Raw genomic sequence first — 14,416 nt, 5'->3', positions numbered from 1 at the left:
AGCGGGATCTACATGTGAAGCGGAATACATAGCTGCTTCAGAAGCAGCAAATGAAGGAGTCTGGATGAAGGAGTTCATATCCGATCTAGGTGTCATACCTAGTGCATCGGGTCCAATGAAAATCTTTTGTGACAATACTGGTGCAATTGCCTTGGCAAAGGAATCCAGATTTCACAAAAGGACCAAACACATCAAGAGACGCTTCAACTCCATCCGGGATCTAGTCCAGGTGGGAGACATAGAGATTTGCAAGATACATACGGATCTGAATGTTGCAGACCCGTTGACTAAGCCTCTTCCACGAGCAAAACATGATCAGCACCAAAGCTCCATGGGTGTTAGAATCATTACAGTGTAATCTAGATTATTGACTCTAGTGCAAGTGGGAGACTGAAGGAAATATGCCCTAGAGGCAATAATAAAGTTATTATTTATTTCCTTATAATCATGATAAATGTTTATTATTCATGCTAGAATTGTATTTACCGGAAACATAATACATGTGTGAATACATAGACAAACAAAGTGTCACTAGTATGCCTCTACTTGACTAGCTCGTTAATCAAAGATGGTTATGTTTCCTAACCATGAACAATGAGTTGTTATTTGATTAACGAGGTCACATCATTAGTAGAATGATCTGATTGACATGACCCATTCCATTAGCTTAGCACCCGATCGTTTAGTATGTTGCTATTGCTTTCTTCATGACTTATACATGTTCCTATGACTATGAGATTATGCAACTCCCGTTTACCGGAGGAACACTTTGGGTACTACCAAACGTCACAACGTAACTGGGTGATTATAAAGGAGTACTACAGGTGTCTCCAATGGTCGATGTTGGGTTGGCGTATTTCAAGATTAGGATTTGTCACTCCGATTGTCGGAGAGGTATCTCTGGGCCCTCTCGGTAATACACATCACATAAGCCTTGCAAGCATTACAACTAATATGTTAGTTGTGAGATGATGTATTACGGAACGAGTAAAGAGACTTGCCGGTGACGAGATTGAACTAGGTATTGGATACCGACGATCGAATCTCGGACAAGTAACATACCGATGACAAAGGGAACAACGTATGTTGTTATGCGGTCTGACCGATAAAGATCTTCGTAGAATATGTAGGAGCCAATATGGGCATCCAGGTCCCGCTATTGGTTATTGACCGGAGACGTGTCTCGGTCATGTCTACGTTGTTCTCGAACCCGTAGGGTCCGCACGCTTAAGGTTACGATGACAGTTATATTATGAGTTTATGCATTTTGATGTACCGAAGGTTGTTTGGAGTCCCGGATGTGATCACGGACATGACGAGGAGTCTCGAAATGGTCGAGACGTAAAGATTGATATATTGGAAGCCTATATTTGGATATCGGAAGTGTTCCGGGTGAAATCGGGATTTTACCGGAATACCGAGAGGGTTACCGGAACCCCCCGGGAGCTATTTGGGCCATAGTGGGCCTTAGTGGAAAAGAGAAGGGGCTGCCCTAGTTGGGCTGCGCGCCCCCCCCCCTTCCCCTAGTCCTATTAGGACTAGGAGAGGTGGCCGGCCCCCTCCTCCTCTTTTCCCCTCCGAGGAATCCTAGTTGGACTAGGATTGGAGGGGGAATCCTACTCCCAGAGGGAGTAGGACTCTCCTGCGCCTCCCCCCCTTGGCCGGCCAGCCTCCCCTCCTCTCCTCCTTTATATACGGAGGCAGGGGCACCTCTAAACACACAAGTTGACACAAGTTGATCCACGTGATCGATTCCTTAGCCGTGTGCGGTGCCCCCTGCCACCATATTCCTCGATAATACTGTAGCGGAGTTTAGCCGAAGCCCTGCTGCTGTAGTTCATCAAGATCGTCACCATGCCGTCGTGCTGACGAAACTCTTCCCCGACACTTTGCTGGATCGGAGTCCGGGGATCGTCATCGAGTTGAACGTGTGCTCGAACTCGGAGGTGCCGTAGTTTCGGTGCTTGATCGGTTGGATCGAGAAGACGTACGACTACTTCCTCTACGTCGTGTCATCGCTTCCGCAGTCGGTCTGCGTTGGGTACGTAGACAATACTCTCCCCTCGTTGCTATGCATCACATGATCTTGCGTGTGCGTAGGAAATTTTTTGAAATTACTACGAAACCCAACACTTTCATGCTATAATTAAGAACCCTCCTAAACAATGACAACGTATCGAGCGGGCCCTACGTCTATCGGGGAGCTCAAATCCTCACTAGAGTGAGGCACGTCTCGATCAATACATCTCGAATCTAAAGAGAGAATGTTATTGTTATGCTGTCCCCACTCTAGAGTATGATTGACCATATCATCCAGCGAGTGGTCTTAAGCGTTCAATGCATTCATACTGAACTCAAATGTGCGCGCTTCCCAAGAGAAAGTAATGCGAACTACTAACTGTTATGCTAGCTTGGCCCGATCAAGACTTCTATAACTCAGAAACTATCTTGTGTCTTATCTGTGTGCGCGGTTGAGGAAATTGGACTTCGTATTCTTCCTGGGTCTGGCTCGGCCGGAATCTACAATCTACACCTCTCGAAACACAATATCTTGAGTACCCGGAGAAGTTCTCTTTGTCTTCGAGCTTTTATTCCTCAATCCATTTATTCGTTCCCTTCTTTCATATACCTCCCCACCAATAGATAGAGACAAATGGGAATAACCGAACCACGTCTACAAAATGCCAGTACCATGCAGCTGCTTCAAAGCCAACGTGATGCTTCTTGGTTAGATGACCAAGATATTGGCGAATACCACATACGATCAAGAAAAGAGTACCTGTAATCACATGAAAACCATGAAAGCCAGATGCTAAGAAAAAGATAGAACCATAAATACTATCTGAAATAGTGGAGGGTGCTTGGTAATATTCCATTCCTTGAAATCAAGTGGATACTAGAGCCAGTGAAACGGTTGCTACTAAAGCGTAAACTGCTCCATTTTCCTTCCCCGCGAGTATAGCATGATGAGCCCAAGTTACGGCAGCTCTGGATGAAGGGAGAAGATGGGTATTAAGAAGAGGGATTTCCCAAGGATCTAAAACCCCAATCCCTTTTGGGGGCCAAATACCTCCGATCTCTACCGTAGGTGCCAAGGAAGAATTAGAAGAAGCCCAAAAAAGCAAAAAGGAACATAACCTCCAAGACTATGAAGAGAATAGAACCATATCGAGGTCCTAATTGTACAACTTTTGTATGATGCCCTTCCAACGTGGATTCACGTAGAACATCCCGCCACCATACGAACATGGTATAAAGGATAAATATTAGGCCCAAACTGAGAAGTGTTGCACCCCCTTGAAATGAGTGCATGTACATCACACCTCCTACGGTGGTTGCCAAAGCACTGAGTGAACCCGAAATAGGCCATGGACTTGGATCTACCAAATGATAAGAATGCCTCTGAGATTCAATCATAAACCACTTTCTCCCGGTTGTATGTAAACCCCCCCTCACCCCCATCCCCTAAAGTGGTAAAGAAGGAGGCTCTTTTTTGTCTCATTAGGACAAACAAATAGGAAGGGATAGTTCTTTCATTGCATTGATAGAAGTGAGACTATCAAAAGATCTCTCTATTATTTAGAGAAAAGAGTTGGCGTGGGTTCTACCAACGAAACGAAGAAGTTTTTGATTGGTCTTTATCATTCGGAACCCTCTCCGTATTAGTAAGAAAAACACATCCAGACTCTGACTTCAATGGTGGGAACAACCTCAGCACTCCGGCATGAACATGAACAATCATTCTATGAAAAATTTCATGTATGATAATGGTCGATCCCTCGGGAGTGACATTCGTTACTTTGGATTTTGTTCACGCGGTGATCTTCTCTCTTTCCAAGAGTACTACCCTTTACGTAGTCTATGTCTGGGGAGACATGTGCGGTAGAGAGGTCCCCCACTTCGATACCTGGCCCGTTAGCATCTCCGATCCGAGAGTTGGGATGAATCCGTTAGTTTCGGTTGGGAGCCAGACGGTAATGGACCTACAACCCTTGCTTGTCGACTAGCTGCAGAGCTAACCTTTGTTCTATTGGTTTGGTGGTTGCTACCAAGACGATTTCTTTATGCCCATCAAAGAACCTCGAGATGCTAATCCACGAAAAACGATACGAGAAATGCGAAAGAACTCAACTATGGAACGAGGACGACCCGTGAAAATACCTCGATTTCTTACTCATGCCATTGAACTCTTTCTTGGCAACTTGGACAACTTATAACAATGTTTGTCCTGCATATCAGACGGAAGATTGGGTTACAAAATTCAAAAGCTTTCGTCTCAATTCATATTTAGCCGCGAGCAATCTACATTTGTGATCTCGTATATTTCGTCGCTTCTCCGGCATCTTACTTAGTTTCCCCCTCATCTTTTAGCAAAAAGTCGCTCCACAGTAGTAAAGTCTCATCTTTTGTATTGGCCGAAGTGACAATAGTCACATTGAACCCTCGAATATGGTCGAAGATCTCGAAATGATCTTCCAGTTTCGGGGAGAATTTGCAAAACTCCGTTTCCATAAAGAATTTGATGGAGTTTTCCTGTATTTCGACCGGAGAATCCAACATAGACATTATTGTAAAGATTCTGACCAAAAAATGGTACATTCCATGCCCTCGGAGAACGCTTTGTCGTGCAAAGTCACTGACATATCCAGTGTCTTTTTCGGACCCCGAGAATGGATTGGATCGAAACGACTTTCCTGCTTGAAAATAGGGGGCCCTTTGTGTCTGTATGAATCTCTGACCGCACAAAATCTCCATAGCCAATTTTCCAAATTGGATTATGAAATTAGAGGCAACTTTTGGTACTGATCTTATTTCAAATAATCCAGGAACTTCCATAACATTGGCGTGATTCAGTTTGAGCAACAGATCCCGACGTAATACATCTTCGTAATGAAAATGGAGTGGAAACATCATGGCTTTTCCGCTTTTTTTGAGAATGAGCACTATGAACTATCCGGTTCAAAAAGGATAGTTGATTGAACCGAAACCAACACCAAGTACGAGTTATTAAGCGCCGAATCAAAAAAAAGTGTACTTCATTTACGCTTGATGTAGGATTTACCTATTCATATGAAGTTCACTCTTCTGCTGACTTGAGTCTAGAAGGGAAGCGACTGATTTCCAATTCTTCTTTGCTAGCGCTTGACTCCTGTGGAATTCCATTAACAAGCTTAAAAGAAAGCCTTTTATTTGGTTTTTGAGATACTAGTTATTTATAGGTTAAGTTCGATATTTCACTCCGTGGGCCGACTAATTAATTCAAGTAATTCCTGGAGGGGAATCAATCGAAGAGATTGCCTGCACATGCTACAATTCCTTACTCAAAAGGACTAGAGTGCTAAGCTGCCTTCCCGGCACCACCACTATAATGAATGGCTCAAACAAATAGGAGATGAGAATATAATTGATCCTTTCTAGAATATAATATAAAGAGTAGCTTGTTCTACCCATCTATCTAGAGAATAAAAAGGAACTAATGTCACTGATAGGAAATACATAGACCGTGCGCCCACTTACCACTCTACCACTTCAATTCAATGATGGACTTCATCGATACCGATACCAAACCTAACTTGAGAGAGATCGATCACAGGCATATCGAGCACATGTCTCACTCTACAAGTCAAGTTTGATGAGCTCTTAGCGGACTTGTGCCTACTATCTACTAAGTGTGTGCTAGGGAAAGAAAGCAAGCTGAGCAGTTCTCACTCTGTCCGTTGACCAAGAAAGCTTAAAGAATACCGTAAAGTGATCACTGAAACTTCATACCGATTCGCCACGTGAAAGCGGGGTTAAGGTAAGGCAAGAAAGACTGGCGCCGAAAGATATATATGTTTTGAAGAGAGAGATCAGCAGGCAAAAATCTTGAAGGAAGGACTAACCGAAGGAAGGAACAGACCGTAGCAAAAGCCGAAGAAGATGCGAATCAGGAAAAGGGAGACGAGTTCCAGTTGTTAGAAAGACCGGTGCCCGGAAAAGCAAGTCGGAAGGGGATCCGGATGGTCAGTGCTTAAAGAAAAAAGATAGGTGTTGCTCTGTTGTTTGCTTTGAGGTTTTCCCTGGTTGGGGAGACCGAGAAGAAAACCAGTAGGAAGGCGATCCGAAGTCTAGTGTTAAAAGAGATAGTTGCCCGCCTCTTGATGGAGAATTGAAAACATCCCAACGTATTTTTCACTAATTAAGTAGTAGTGAGGCGTCCGTACGTCAGCTGGAGAAGAATGCTTGCTTTTCGTATCACTGGTGTAGTGATTGACACGGTCTTTGCATATTGAACAACCTAAGAGTGGAAACACCTTAATCGCTTCTCCAAACTTATCTATATATATTTCTCGATGGAAGCAGAAGGAAAGGCTTAAAGAAGGTGACAAGAAGAGAAACTTATTAGTTCGTTGTAGCCAACTTGTCATTCCAATGAGAGGTCGAAGTACGATAGAAGTTATTGATGCCGATTTAGGCGAGCAACATAGCCTGGCAGAGCCAGAGGAAGAAGTCCGTCTTGTTGGCGAGTTAGCAAGTAGTTTCCTTTAGATGATTTCCGCGAGCATACTAGCTTTTCACGAACGCAGAGGAGAAAGAAAACCAACAACCAATAGGGTGAGGCAACTAACTACCAACCCTTTTATTGAATAGCCGCGGCGTGGGTAAACATAAAGAAGCCACAGAAGAAATCCAGCAATATATGGTTAAAATCTTGTTCTGGACACAAAAGCATGCTAAATTGCTGAAATTCTCTCTGAAAGAACTACATATAATCTGAAGAATCATACAGCAGCAGATAATGACAGGCTGCACATGTGTTGCGACACTGCAAATGAATGAAAAAAATGAAGGCAAATGGATTTAAGAAGCTGGCTCATGGGAATATACACTTGAATATTTCATTAAACCAAGCATCAAAACTTAGAAGTAAAATGTATTCTCCGTTTTAGACATGTGAAATGAAGCAACATCTTCCAGTGCAACTCTAGCCTACAAACACTATAACAGTAATGCATGGTCAAAATCTTGTTCTGGACACAAAGCATGCTAAATTACTGAAATTCTCTCTGAAAGAACTATATATAATCTGAAGAATCATACAGCAGCAAATAATGACAGGCTGCGACCAGTTCTTCTATCTGTATGTACCACTAGGCTCCAAAATATGGCCAACCAAATCTGTTCAATATACGATACCAAATCAGGTACTATTCTGGCTTGGTTGCAAGCAGCTTCAACCCTGCGCCTTCTATACAATGCATGCCCCTGTCCATGTAGTTGCTTCTGTCAAAGTTGGTCACCGCGTTTTTGCCTCGTATCTCGATGGCAGCAATATCATAAGCTTCTGCGGCTTCTTCCTCAGTTTCTAGTTCAAACACGAAAACAGAACATCAGGGAATTGAAATGGGATGCTGTCTTTCAGTTAGAAAAATGGGTAACTGTTGATGAGAGTTCAAGGGGGGCAGAATTAGGGATGTGCATCGTACTGAAAGTTCCAAGGTAAATGTCTCTAGTTCCAGCAATCAGTCCTATGCGTGCCTGCCATCGACCATCTTTCTGCCTCCTGTCGTAGGACATGGTTACATGTGAGTTTTGAGCTGGTTTGAAGAAGAAAAGCTGGCTTTTTGAACAAGCTGAACAAATGAGAAGGAGACGCCACCTTGTAACTCCTCTGTAAATAGACGCCCCTCTTGAGAAGCAGCTACTCCTCCTGCAGGACAAATCGACTTGTTATAGAAGTCATCATCTCACTAGAACACTGATCTGAAGAGTCTGAATTAATATACCCTTGACATACCTTCTCAAGTATGTCACACATTCCTCTGGAGACATGTCCTGTATGTCCGCCAGCTCCTTCTCATATTCCGAAATCTGGAATAATATTGACTCATGAGATCCACTTGTCCATAACTATATCGGTGCAAGCAAAAACAAGAGAGAAAAACGTACCGAAAAGTTCAGCTTTGTATTTAGTCCAAAGAATTTAAGAGCTGCAACATCATATGCCCTGGCAGCTTTTTGCTCAGTATCATAACTTCCTGCGTAGTAGAAAATTTGGAGAGAAAACAATCAGATCCTATGCACAGATCCTTAGGCCTTAGGCCACAACGGAACGCCTAGCGCTTAATCATGCTAGGCGTGCGCTTAGGCGAATAGACGCTAGGCGGTGGCAAAATGCACAATTAATGCCTGGCGCTTTTTTTCCTTGAGAATAATGAAAGACATAATGACAGGACTGAAATAAATAATGCTTACCTAAATAAACTGAAGCACCGCCGTATTGGAACACCATTGCAAGAAACCATCAGTAACCAATCAGAATATATATCTAATATAATAGTATATCTTAAAGAAACAGGAAATAACAAAGATACCAGAAAAGATTAACATGATATATGTTAAAACTCATGACAATTAAATGTTATGCCTAATTTTGAAGCAATTCAAGAAAGCTAGTATGTTATACTTGCTAAGAGATAACGTCCAAGACATAAATTTAAGGGGCCGTTTGGATCATAGTCAAGAGCTGCCGCACCAAAAAATTGGCGTTGACTGCTAGGGCGGTTGGCCACTTGGTTGGAAGCCAAAATTTTGAAGCCATGCCACAATATTGGCTGGCAGTTCAGCTTTTACGCCCACGAGCGGGCAAAACGCTGGCGGCGGATTCCCTTGCCAATATATTAGCACATCAGCTATTTGCAAGGCGGGTGTGGGCGGGATCCAAACAGCCTCTAAGAGCCAAAACAGGAGGGACAGGGTAGTATGGTAGTGCCAAAACCACAGGAGTGGATCATATAAAGAGAAAAATAGTGAATTAATTTTAGTTAGTTCACAAAGTTGGTATCAAACCCCCCACCTCATGATGATCGAAAGGGAGACACACTGCCAACCTACCTACACTCCTGGACAGGATGTAAGAGGCAAGATAGTTTGTATATTATCTTGTTACAACTATTACCACTTGACATCTTTAGCAATTGTTTCCTAACTAAAAAAAGATGCTAAATAATTTTCTTATACCCGATTGGTCAACCATTGAATTGATCTTTGACCAGTAAATCAGTGAACTGGTAATTTGACCGGCTAATTGTTCGGTTTGAGTTTTAAATGCATGGTCTTATGGGACACAAAACTCCAGAATTATATGTTTGGAAGTCCAGGTTAACAAACAGGACATGATTCTTCCTGTTATGCAAATTCAGGTGCTCACTATGGTGTTTAGTGATATGCATCTGACAGCTAAATTTTCTTTGCATTCTAGTCCGGTTTGTGTCTAGGCATCCCAGGCCCCAGCTTTCTTAGCACCATGTACTCAGCAAAAATTTAACCTTGCTAACTTATCATATAAGTTCCTGATTCCAAAAAAAAGGCACAACGCATAATATATTATCCTCATGTCGAATAGAAGATAGTCAAATTCAATAGGTACCTCTGCATGGCGCAGTGTGATAGGATCTCACACCCCACTAAATGCATGCCAAATATAGTCTTCACTTAAACCAAAACAAGAAAACCTACGCACGGATACAATTCCTTCGAAAGCTATGTCGCTTTTTTATTTTTATTGAGGAAAAAAAATTAAGAGTGGAGTTCGAAGTTGCATGAGACCTATGTTGAGTCGGTACTCTTGCTGGAGATTGGTTAAATAAAGGATAGCATTAATGCAGCCCAAGACTGTAATGTCAGCACTACTAACTACCAAGTGTAGTGAATCAGATGGCGCAAAAAGGCATGACGATACAAATTATAAACTTGGACAAACAGAAAATTTCATGAAATGCAGAAACGACACAGTACTACCTTGCTGACACAGAAACTACGGGAAAAAAGATAACGTTACAAAGAAACCGCCAATAAACTGGCATTTTCTTTTAACGAAAATAATAAACACGTGAAACACAATGTTCCATTATTTTTCCCTTTGAACTATATATATATTGCCTACTACTCCCTCCGTCTTGACACTAATGTAGTGTCAAAAATGCTCTTATATTATGGGACGGAGGTAGTATTTATGATACTTCCGGAGCCAATCAAACTATATGTCCTACTCTGTCCTAGTATTTGTTTAACTATTAGCCAGCCGAATTGCACATCATTAATGTTCTTTGTGCTCCATATAGCAAGGTCTCCATCAAAAGTGAAAGTAAGAGTTATCTACCTATTTATCTCTAGTGTTTCTATGCCTACGCGTGGGCTGTGGCTCTCTCCTGAGTGCATGCTGCCCTAGACCTAGCCACATTCTACAATGGACCGCCGACAACGAGACTATAAGCATAAACCGCCAACTATCACAAATGTATCCTTCACAAATAGGTCATGGCACAGAGATACAATGTATATAACTGCCCCTTAGAAGCTCCAAATAAAAGAGGCATACCTTGCTTTCCTTTCCTTCTCCGTCCTTCTACTCTGCAAGTACTGTCCCACAAATGAGCTTCATATTTCCCACTCCACCTGTGCCTGCACAATTGATTAAGTTTGGTAAGCAGTGCCATCTATGATTTGTTTAGTTAATATAGTGAAACACATTGTTGTGTTTCCACTGATCAAATACTAATTATAGGAACACAAAACCAAGCTTACCTGGTCACACCATGGAAACAAGATGAGCGGGAGCCAGGTGCTCGCACCGCAGTAATTGCAGAAGTAGAACCGGCGGTGCCCTTCTCCTCTCTATACCCCGCAACGGTTACAGGATTAATAGAATCAACAATTTCCTCAGACTCATCCTTTTTGACAATGCTGAGAACATGAACTCCCTTGTGATTATCGCCACCATCAGCACACCCCTCATTTTCTGGCACAGTTACCAAAGCATCCTTCTCCCCGGCATGGTTCTCGCTGTTCAAAGGGTCAACCGAGTGGCTCTTCACATCTGCACAGGCCTGAACTTCAGCTTCATCAACTTCCTCATTCTTCGGGACCTTCTTCTGATCAGTGCCACTGGACTCGTCTCCCTTGTGAGTGCTTGCATCGTTGGCCTCTGACTCCACTGCGCCGTGCAAGACACCAATCTCCGCCGTGGCAGGGGCTATTGCAGGCAAGGAATTCAGATTGATAGAAGGGCTCCTCTCGATCTTCCGACCATACCCAGATTCCCCAGCAGCTTTCTCCTCCACAAAACCGTTCATTTGCTGACCCTGACTAACTTCCTCCCCGGATTTCATCATCTATGTACTGGAGCAGAGACAAAACAACTCCCAAAACCCTAATAACCTACCAATCAGCCTTCCTATTCACGAACTATCTGAAAGACGGGAAAAAGACACAGAGCATCCCAAACAAGAAAAAAGAATCAAACGGTTAGATCCCAACCAGGCAATCATTCCATCGCCCAGCAGAACTTCTTCTGCCGCCGCCAGAATCGGAAAAACAAGAAAGTACCTTGAGCCGCCTGCTCGCCGCGATCGAAAGATCCGGAGGCCTCCGGGGGGCTGGACGAGCGCCCAAGAAAGCAAAAGAAGAAATATCCCAGCGCGGATATTAGTAGCAACGGCGAGGCAGCAAAAGCTGGGAAAATCTATCAACGGCAATGGATACCGATGCAGGAAATAAATATCGGCGGGGTGGGGCGGCGGAATTGGGGAAGGAAACGACGAGGCCAGCGCGGGCGAGGGGCGGGGCGGGGGGCGGCCTAGTGCGGAGTGATGCCGGAAACAACAAGCTAATCGCCGGTGGAGAAGGAGAACAAAAGATTTGGACAAATCGAGAGAGGAAACGCGAAGTGGGGGAAATCGCGGAGGGCGGATTTTATCTCGCGCTTGACAGGGCGCCGCCGCACTGGCGCTCTGAAACCATCGGATGGATATTTGCTGGATCTTTTACTCTTACCACCTGCAGCGGTTACTGGCAGCACTACATCAGGAGTAAAATACAGTAGAAAAATAAAATAATGCTCGTTTTATATTAATATAAATGGGGGATTTGCTGGTAATAAAAATGGAGGCGATGTGGTGATGTGGGAGTTTTGCTTCGTGGGCGACGCCCTCGTGATGCGTGCCAGGCTGGAGGAGCCTGGCAGTCCGTGCCTCGGAGGCCCCGTTCTGTGGCAGTTACACGTGGACGCAGAAAAATGTGCTGCGAGTGTGGACGGAAGATCTGAGCCGTTCAGGAGGTATGAGAGCTGAGAGTGCGTGCTGGAACGTTCTAGCGGATGTACGGCGGGGAGCCGATCTCGAGGCCGACCGCCTCGACGGCTCGGAGCTGCGGAGGATTAGAGGGCCAAGATCCTGCGGCTGGCTGCGCGTTTTGCTTGTTTATTTATGGGTCAATTCAGCTCTGTGATTTTAGGGTTGTTTAGTTCTTAGCCACATATTGCCACACTTTGCCATATCTTATCTTAGGCAGATTTGATCAAGTTAGATGATTGTTTGGTTCTACCCATATCTAATTTAAGAATTTTATTATGAGCAGTGAACCCCACATGTCATAGACACAAAAGGTGTGGCAAGATTTCCTTAGACAAGCCAAAGCATGGCTAACAATTTAAACAACTCAAGCCCATATAAAATAGTGGATTATACCATGATCGTCGTGCTTAGGTGCACTAGTTTTCACATTTGGATTTGTTCTATCATTAGTGGAACTAGAACCATCATTAGGGTTAGGGGAAGTAGAAGTAGATGCATCATTACTGGCAAGTATGGCAAAAAGTAATGTGGCAAATATAAGGCAAAGATAATCACAATCCAAACAACATTTTTATTTTATCCTAAAATCTAAAAAGTGCATACGCACTATTTGGAAATAATGAACGGCCGGCTCATGACCGCTCGATCCTGTCCGATTCATCGCGCGCGTGGGGCAGGTGCTACGAGGCTCTCAATGGCTGACGTTTGTCGCTATCCGCTCGCGTCTACGCCCTTCATCCTCATCCCCTCGCGTCGGCTGCCGCCACCACGCCTCACCGGACACCTCCGCCTTCGCCCCAACTTGCACTGGCCGCAGTAACCCACCTCTGGCACCCTATCGCTGCCCCTCTCTCTCTCCAGGAAAAAAAATCCACATCCATCACATTTGTTGTGTCTATCTTTCTTGTTTCCCAGCTCGATCCCCTTTGCTTGGTCAACGTTCGATGCTGGAGCTCGCGACGAAGCATGGAGGAGAAGAGGAGCAACGGCGTTGACGCACTGCTCCATCATCTCGCAGGGGCCGTCGTATTCCCTGCTGCCTCCCCGACTCACCGTTCGCGAGCACCCCACGGTCACCGGTGCGCTTAGGCCGTCATTTCCCTGCGTGTGTGTCATCGTCCATGCCGGCATCTTCCTTCTGCGCATGGCGTCTTGGGGGCCGGCGTCTACCTCCCTCGCGTGGCTCACCGTGTCTGCATCAATCTACATCTACGCAAGGCAGCCATCTTCGATCTGACATGCGTGACGGCGTCCTGGTCGCCATCGACCTCCTACTCGTTAGCTAGGCATCGAAGCCTGCAAGCTGTGGCAACTTCCCAGCGCATGGATGCATCGACCTTGAGTCGTGGCCGTCCCTGTCATCCCGTTCACGGCAGACTCTTTTTCCTCTCGCGTGTGTGTGTTTCTTTCTCTCACGGTGTGTGTGGATTGTTACGTTTACTAGTTGCCTCATGTCAGGTGGATGGATCTGAGTGCTAGCTTAGTGTGTGTCGTGTGCATATGGATCTGAATGCTAGTCACATAGTGTTGAATTCATGTCCCTTCCCGTGTGTGTGTATGGAGATCAAATCGATCTCTACAAATTAATTCTAGTTGAAATTTGCTACCCTCTATGGTGCTCCATTCTGTTTGGTACATCTTTTTTCCTTTTAAATGATATATGCAATGCTAAAATTGACATGCTTACGGCGATGTTTTGCACGATCTGTAGTTTTAGAGCAAGCAGGCTATGTTGCACACTCACGATTATGCAGTTGGCTGGGGAAGTAGACGAAGTTGAGATGGTGAAAACCACACATCCATGCTGAATATCGACTACTAGACAGTTGGTCAAGATAACAGACGAAGTTGCACATTATTCGTTAGACAGTTGGTCAAACTATCCCGACCATATTTTTTTAATCATGAATAGGAAATATGTATGATGGAAACATCCCCTTTTGGTAGTCAATTTTTTGTTGGCATTTATAGTAGTTGTAGTTGCAAATATAGTCGTTTTTATACAACCTATGGGAAGTTGCACACACGCGATGATACTAAGAGTAGTCTTTAGCAGATCTTGTAAAATACCGTACCGCAAAATCATTTTCGTGTACACCGAAAAACAGTTTACGGTAATGTAGTCCAGTTGCACACATATTGATGTCTAGTTGGCTTGTAATATAGTCTAGTTGCACATATATTGATGTTTAGTTGACAGAAAGACTAGTTGCACACACATTGATATTTAGTTGGCAGGAAGACTAGTCACACATATTGATGTTTAGTTGGCTTGTAATTTAGTCTAGTTGCACACACATGAA

At 44.1% G+C, this 14,416-nt stretch overlaps 2 protein-coding genes, 1 long non-coding RNA gene and 1 pseudogene across 4 annotated transcripts; 1 reads left to right on the top strand and 3 right to left on the bottom strand.

The window, feature by feature from the left end:
* Positions 1-2,582: 2,582 nt before the first annotated feature.
* Positions 2,583-3,709, bottom strand: LOC123134532 (cytochrome c oxidase subunit 3-like; annotated as a pseudogene).
* Positions 3,710-4,344: 635 nt separating this feature from the next.
* Positions 4,345-4,923, bottom strand: LOC123134533 (60S ribosomal protein L5, mitochondrial-like). Its single transcript, XM_044553772.1, has one exon. It carries the CDS (start codon positions 4,912-4,914, stop codon positions 4,345-4,347), a length of 570 nt encoding a protein of 189 aa, XP_044409707.1. The 5' UTR covers positions 4,915-4,923.
* Positions 4,924-6,853: 1,930 nt separating this feature from the next.
* On the bottom strand, positions 6,854-11,821 carry LOC123138224 (AP2-like ethylene-responsive transcription factor BBM1). 2 transcript variants are annotated; one of them, XM_044558156.1, is made up of 9 exons: positions 11,368-11,812; positions 10,567-11,230; positions 10,361-10,443; positions 8,236-8,244; positions 7,930-8,018; positions 7,778-7,851; positions 7,640-7,690; positions 7,467-7,543; positions 6,854-7,345 (listed from the first exon to the last, which is right to left on the bottom strand). In XM_044558156.1, the coding sequence occupies exons 2-9, from the start codon at positions 11,151-11,153 to the stop codon at positions 7,188-7,190; spliced, it is 1,128 nt and encodes a 375-aa protein (XP_044414091.1). In that variant the 5' UTR covers positions 11,154-11,230; positions 11,368-11,812; the 3' UTR covers positions 6,854-7,187. The 2 variants fall into 2 exon arrangements, with proteins under 2 accessions (XP_044414091.1, XP_044414090.1); XM_044558155.1 differs by having other exon boundaries at positions 7,467-7,690; positions 11,368-11,821.
* A 934-nt stretch (positions 11,822-12,755) lies between these two features.
* On the top strand, positions 12,756-13,719 carry LOC123134531 (uncharacterized). Its single transcript, XR_006465660.1, has 2 exons — positions 12,756-12,929; positions 13,029-13,719. It is a non-coding gene; the product is annotated as an uncharacterized lncRNA (long non-coding RNA).
* Positions 13,720-14,416: the final 697 nt, after the last annotated feature.

The sequence above is a fragment of the Triticum aestivum genome, chromosome 6B (genome assembly GCF_018294505.1).
Source record: "Triticum aestivum cultivar Chinese Spring chromosome 6B, IWGSC CS RefSeq v2.1, whole genome shotgun sequence".
Lineage (NCBI taxonomy): Eukaryota > Viridiplantae > Streptophyta > Magnoliopsida > Poales > Poaceae > Triticum > Triticum aestivum.
Note: the sequence above shows the minus strand (reverse complement) of the source record. Positions and strands in the feature narration are given on the sequence as shown.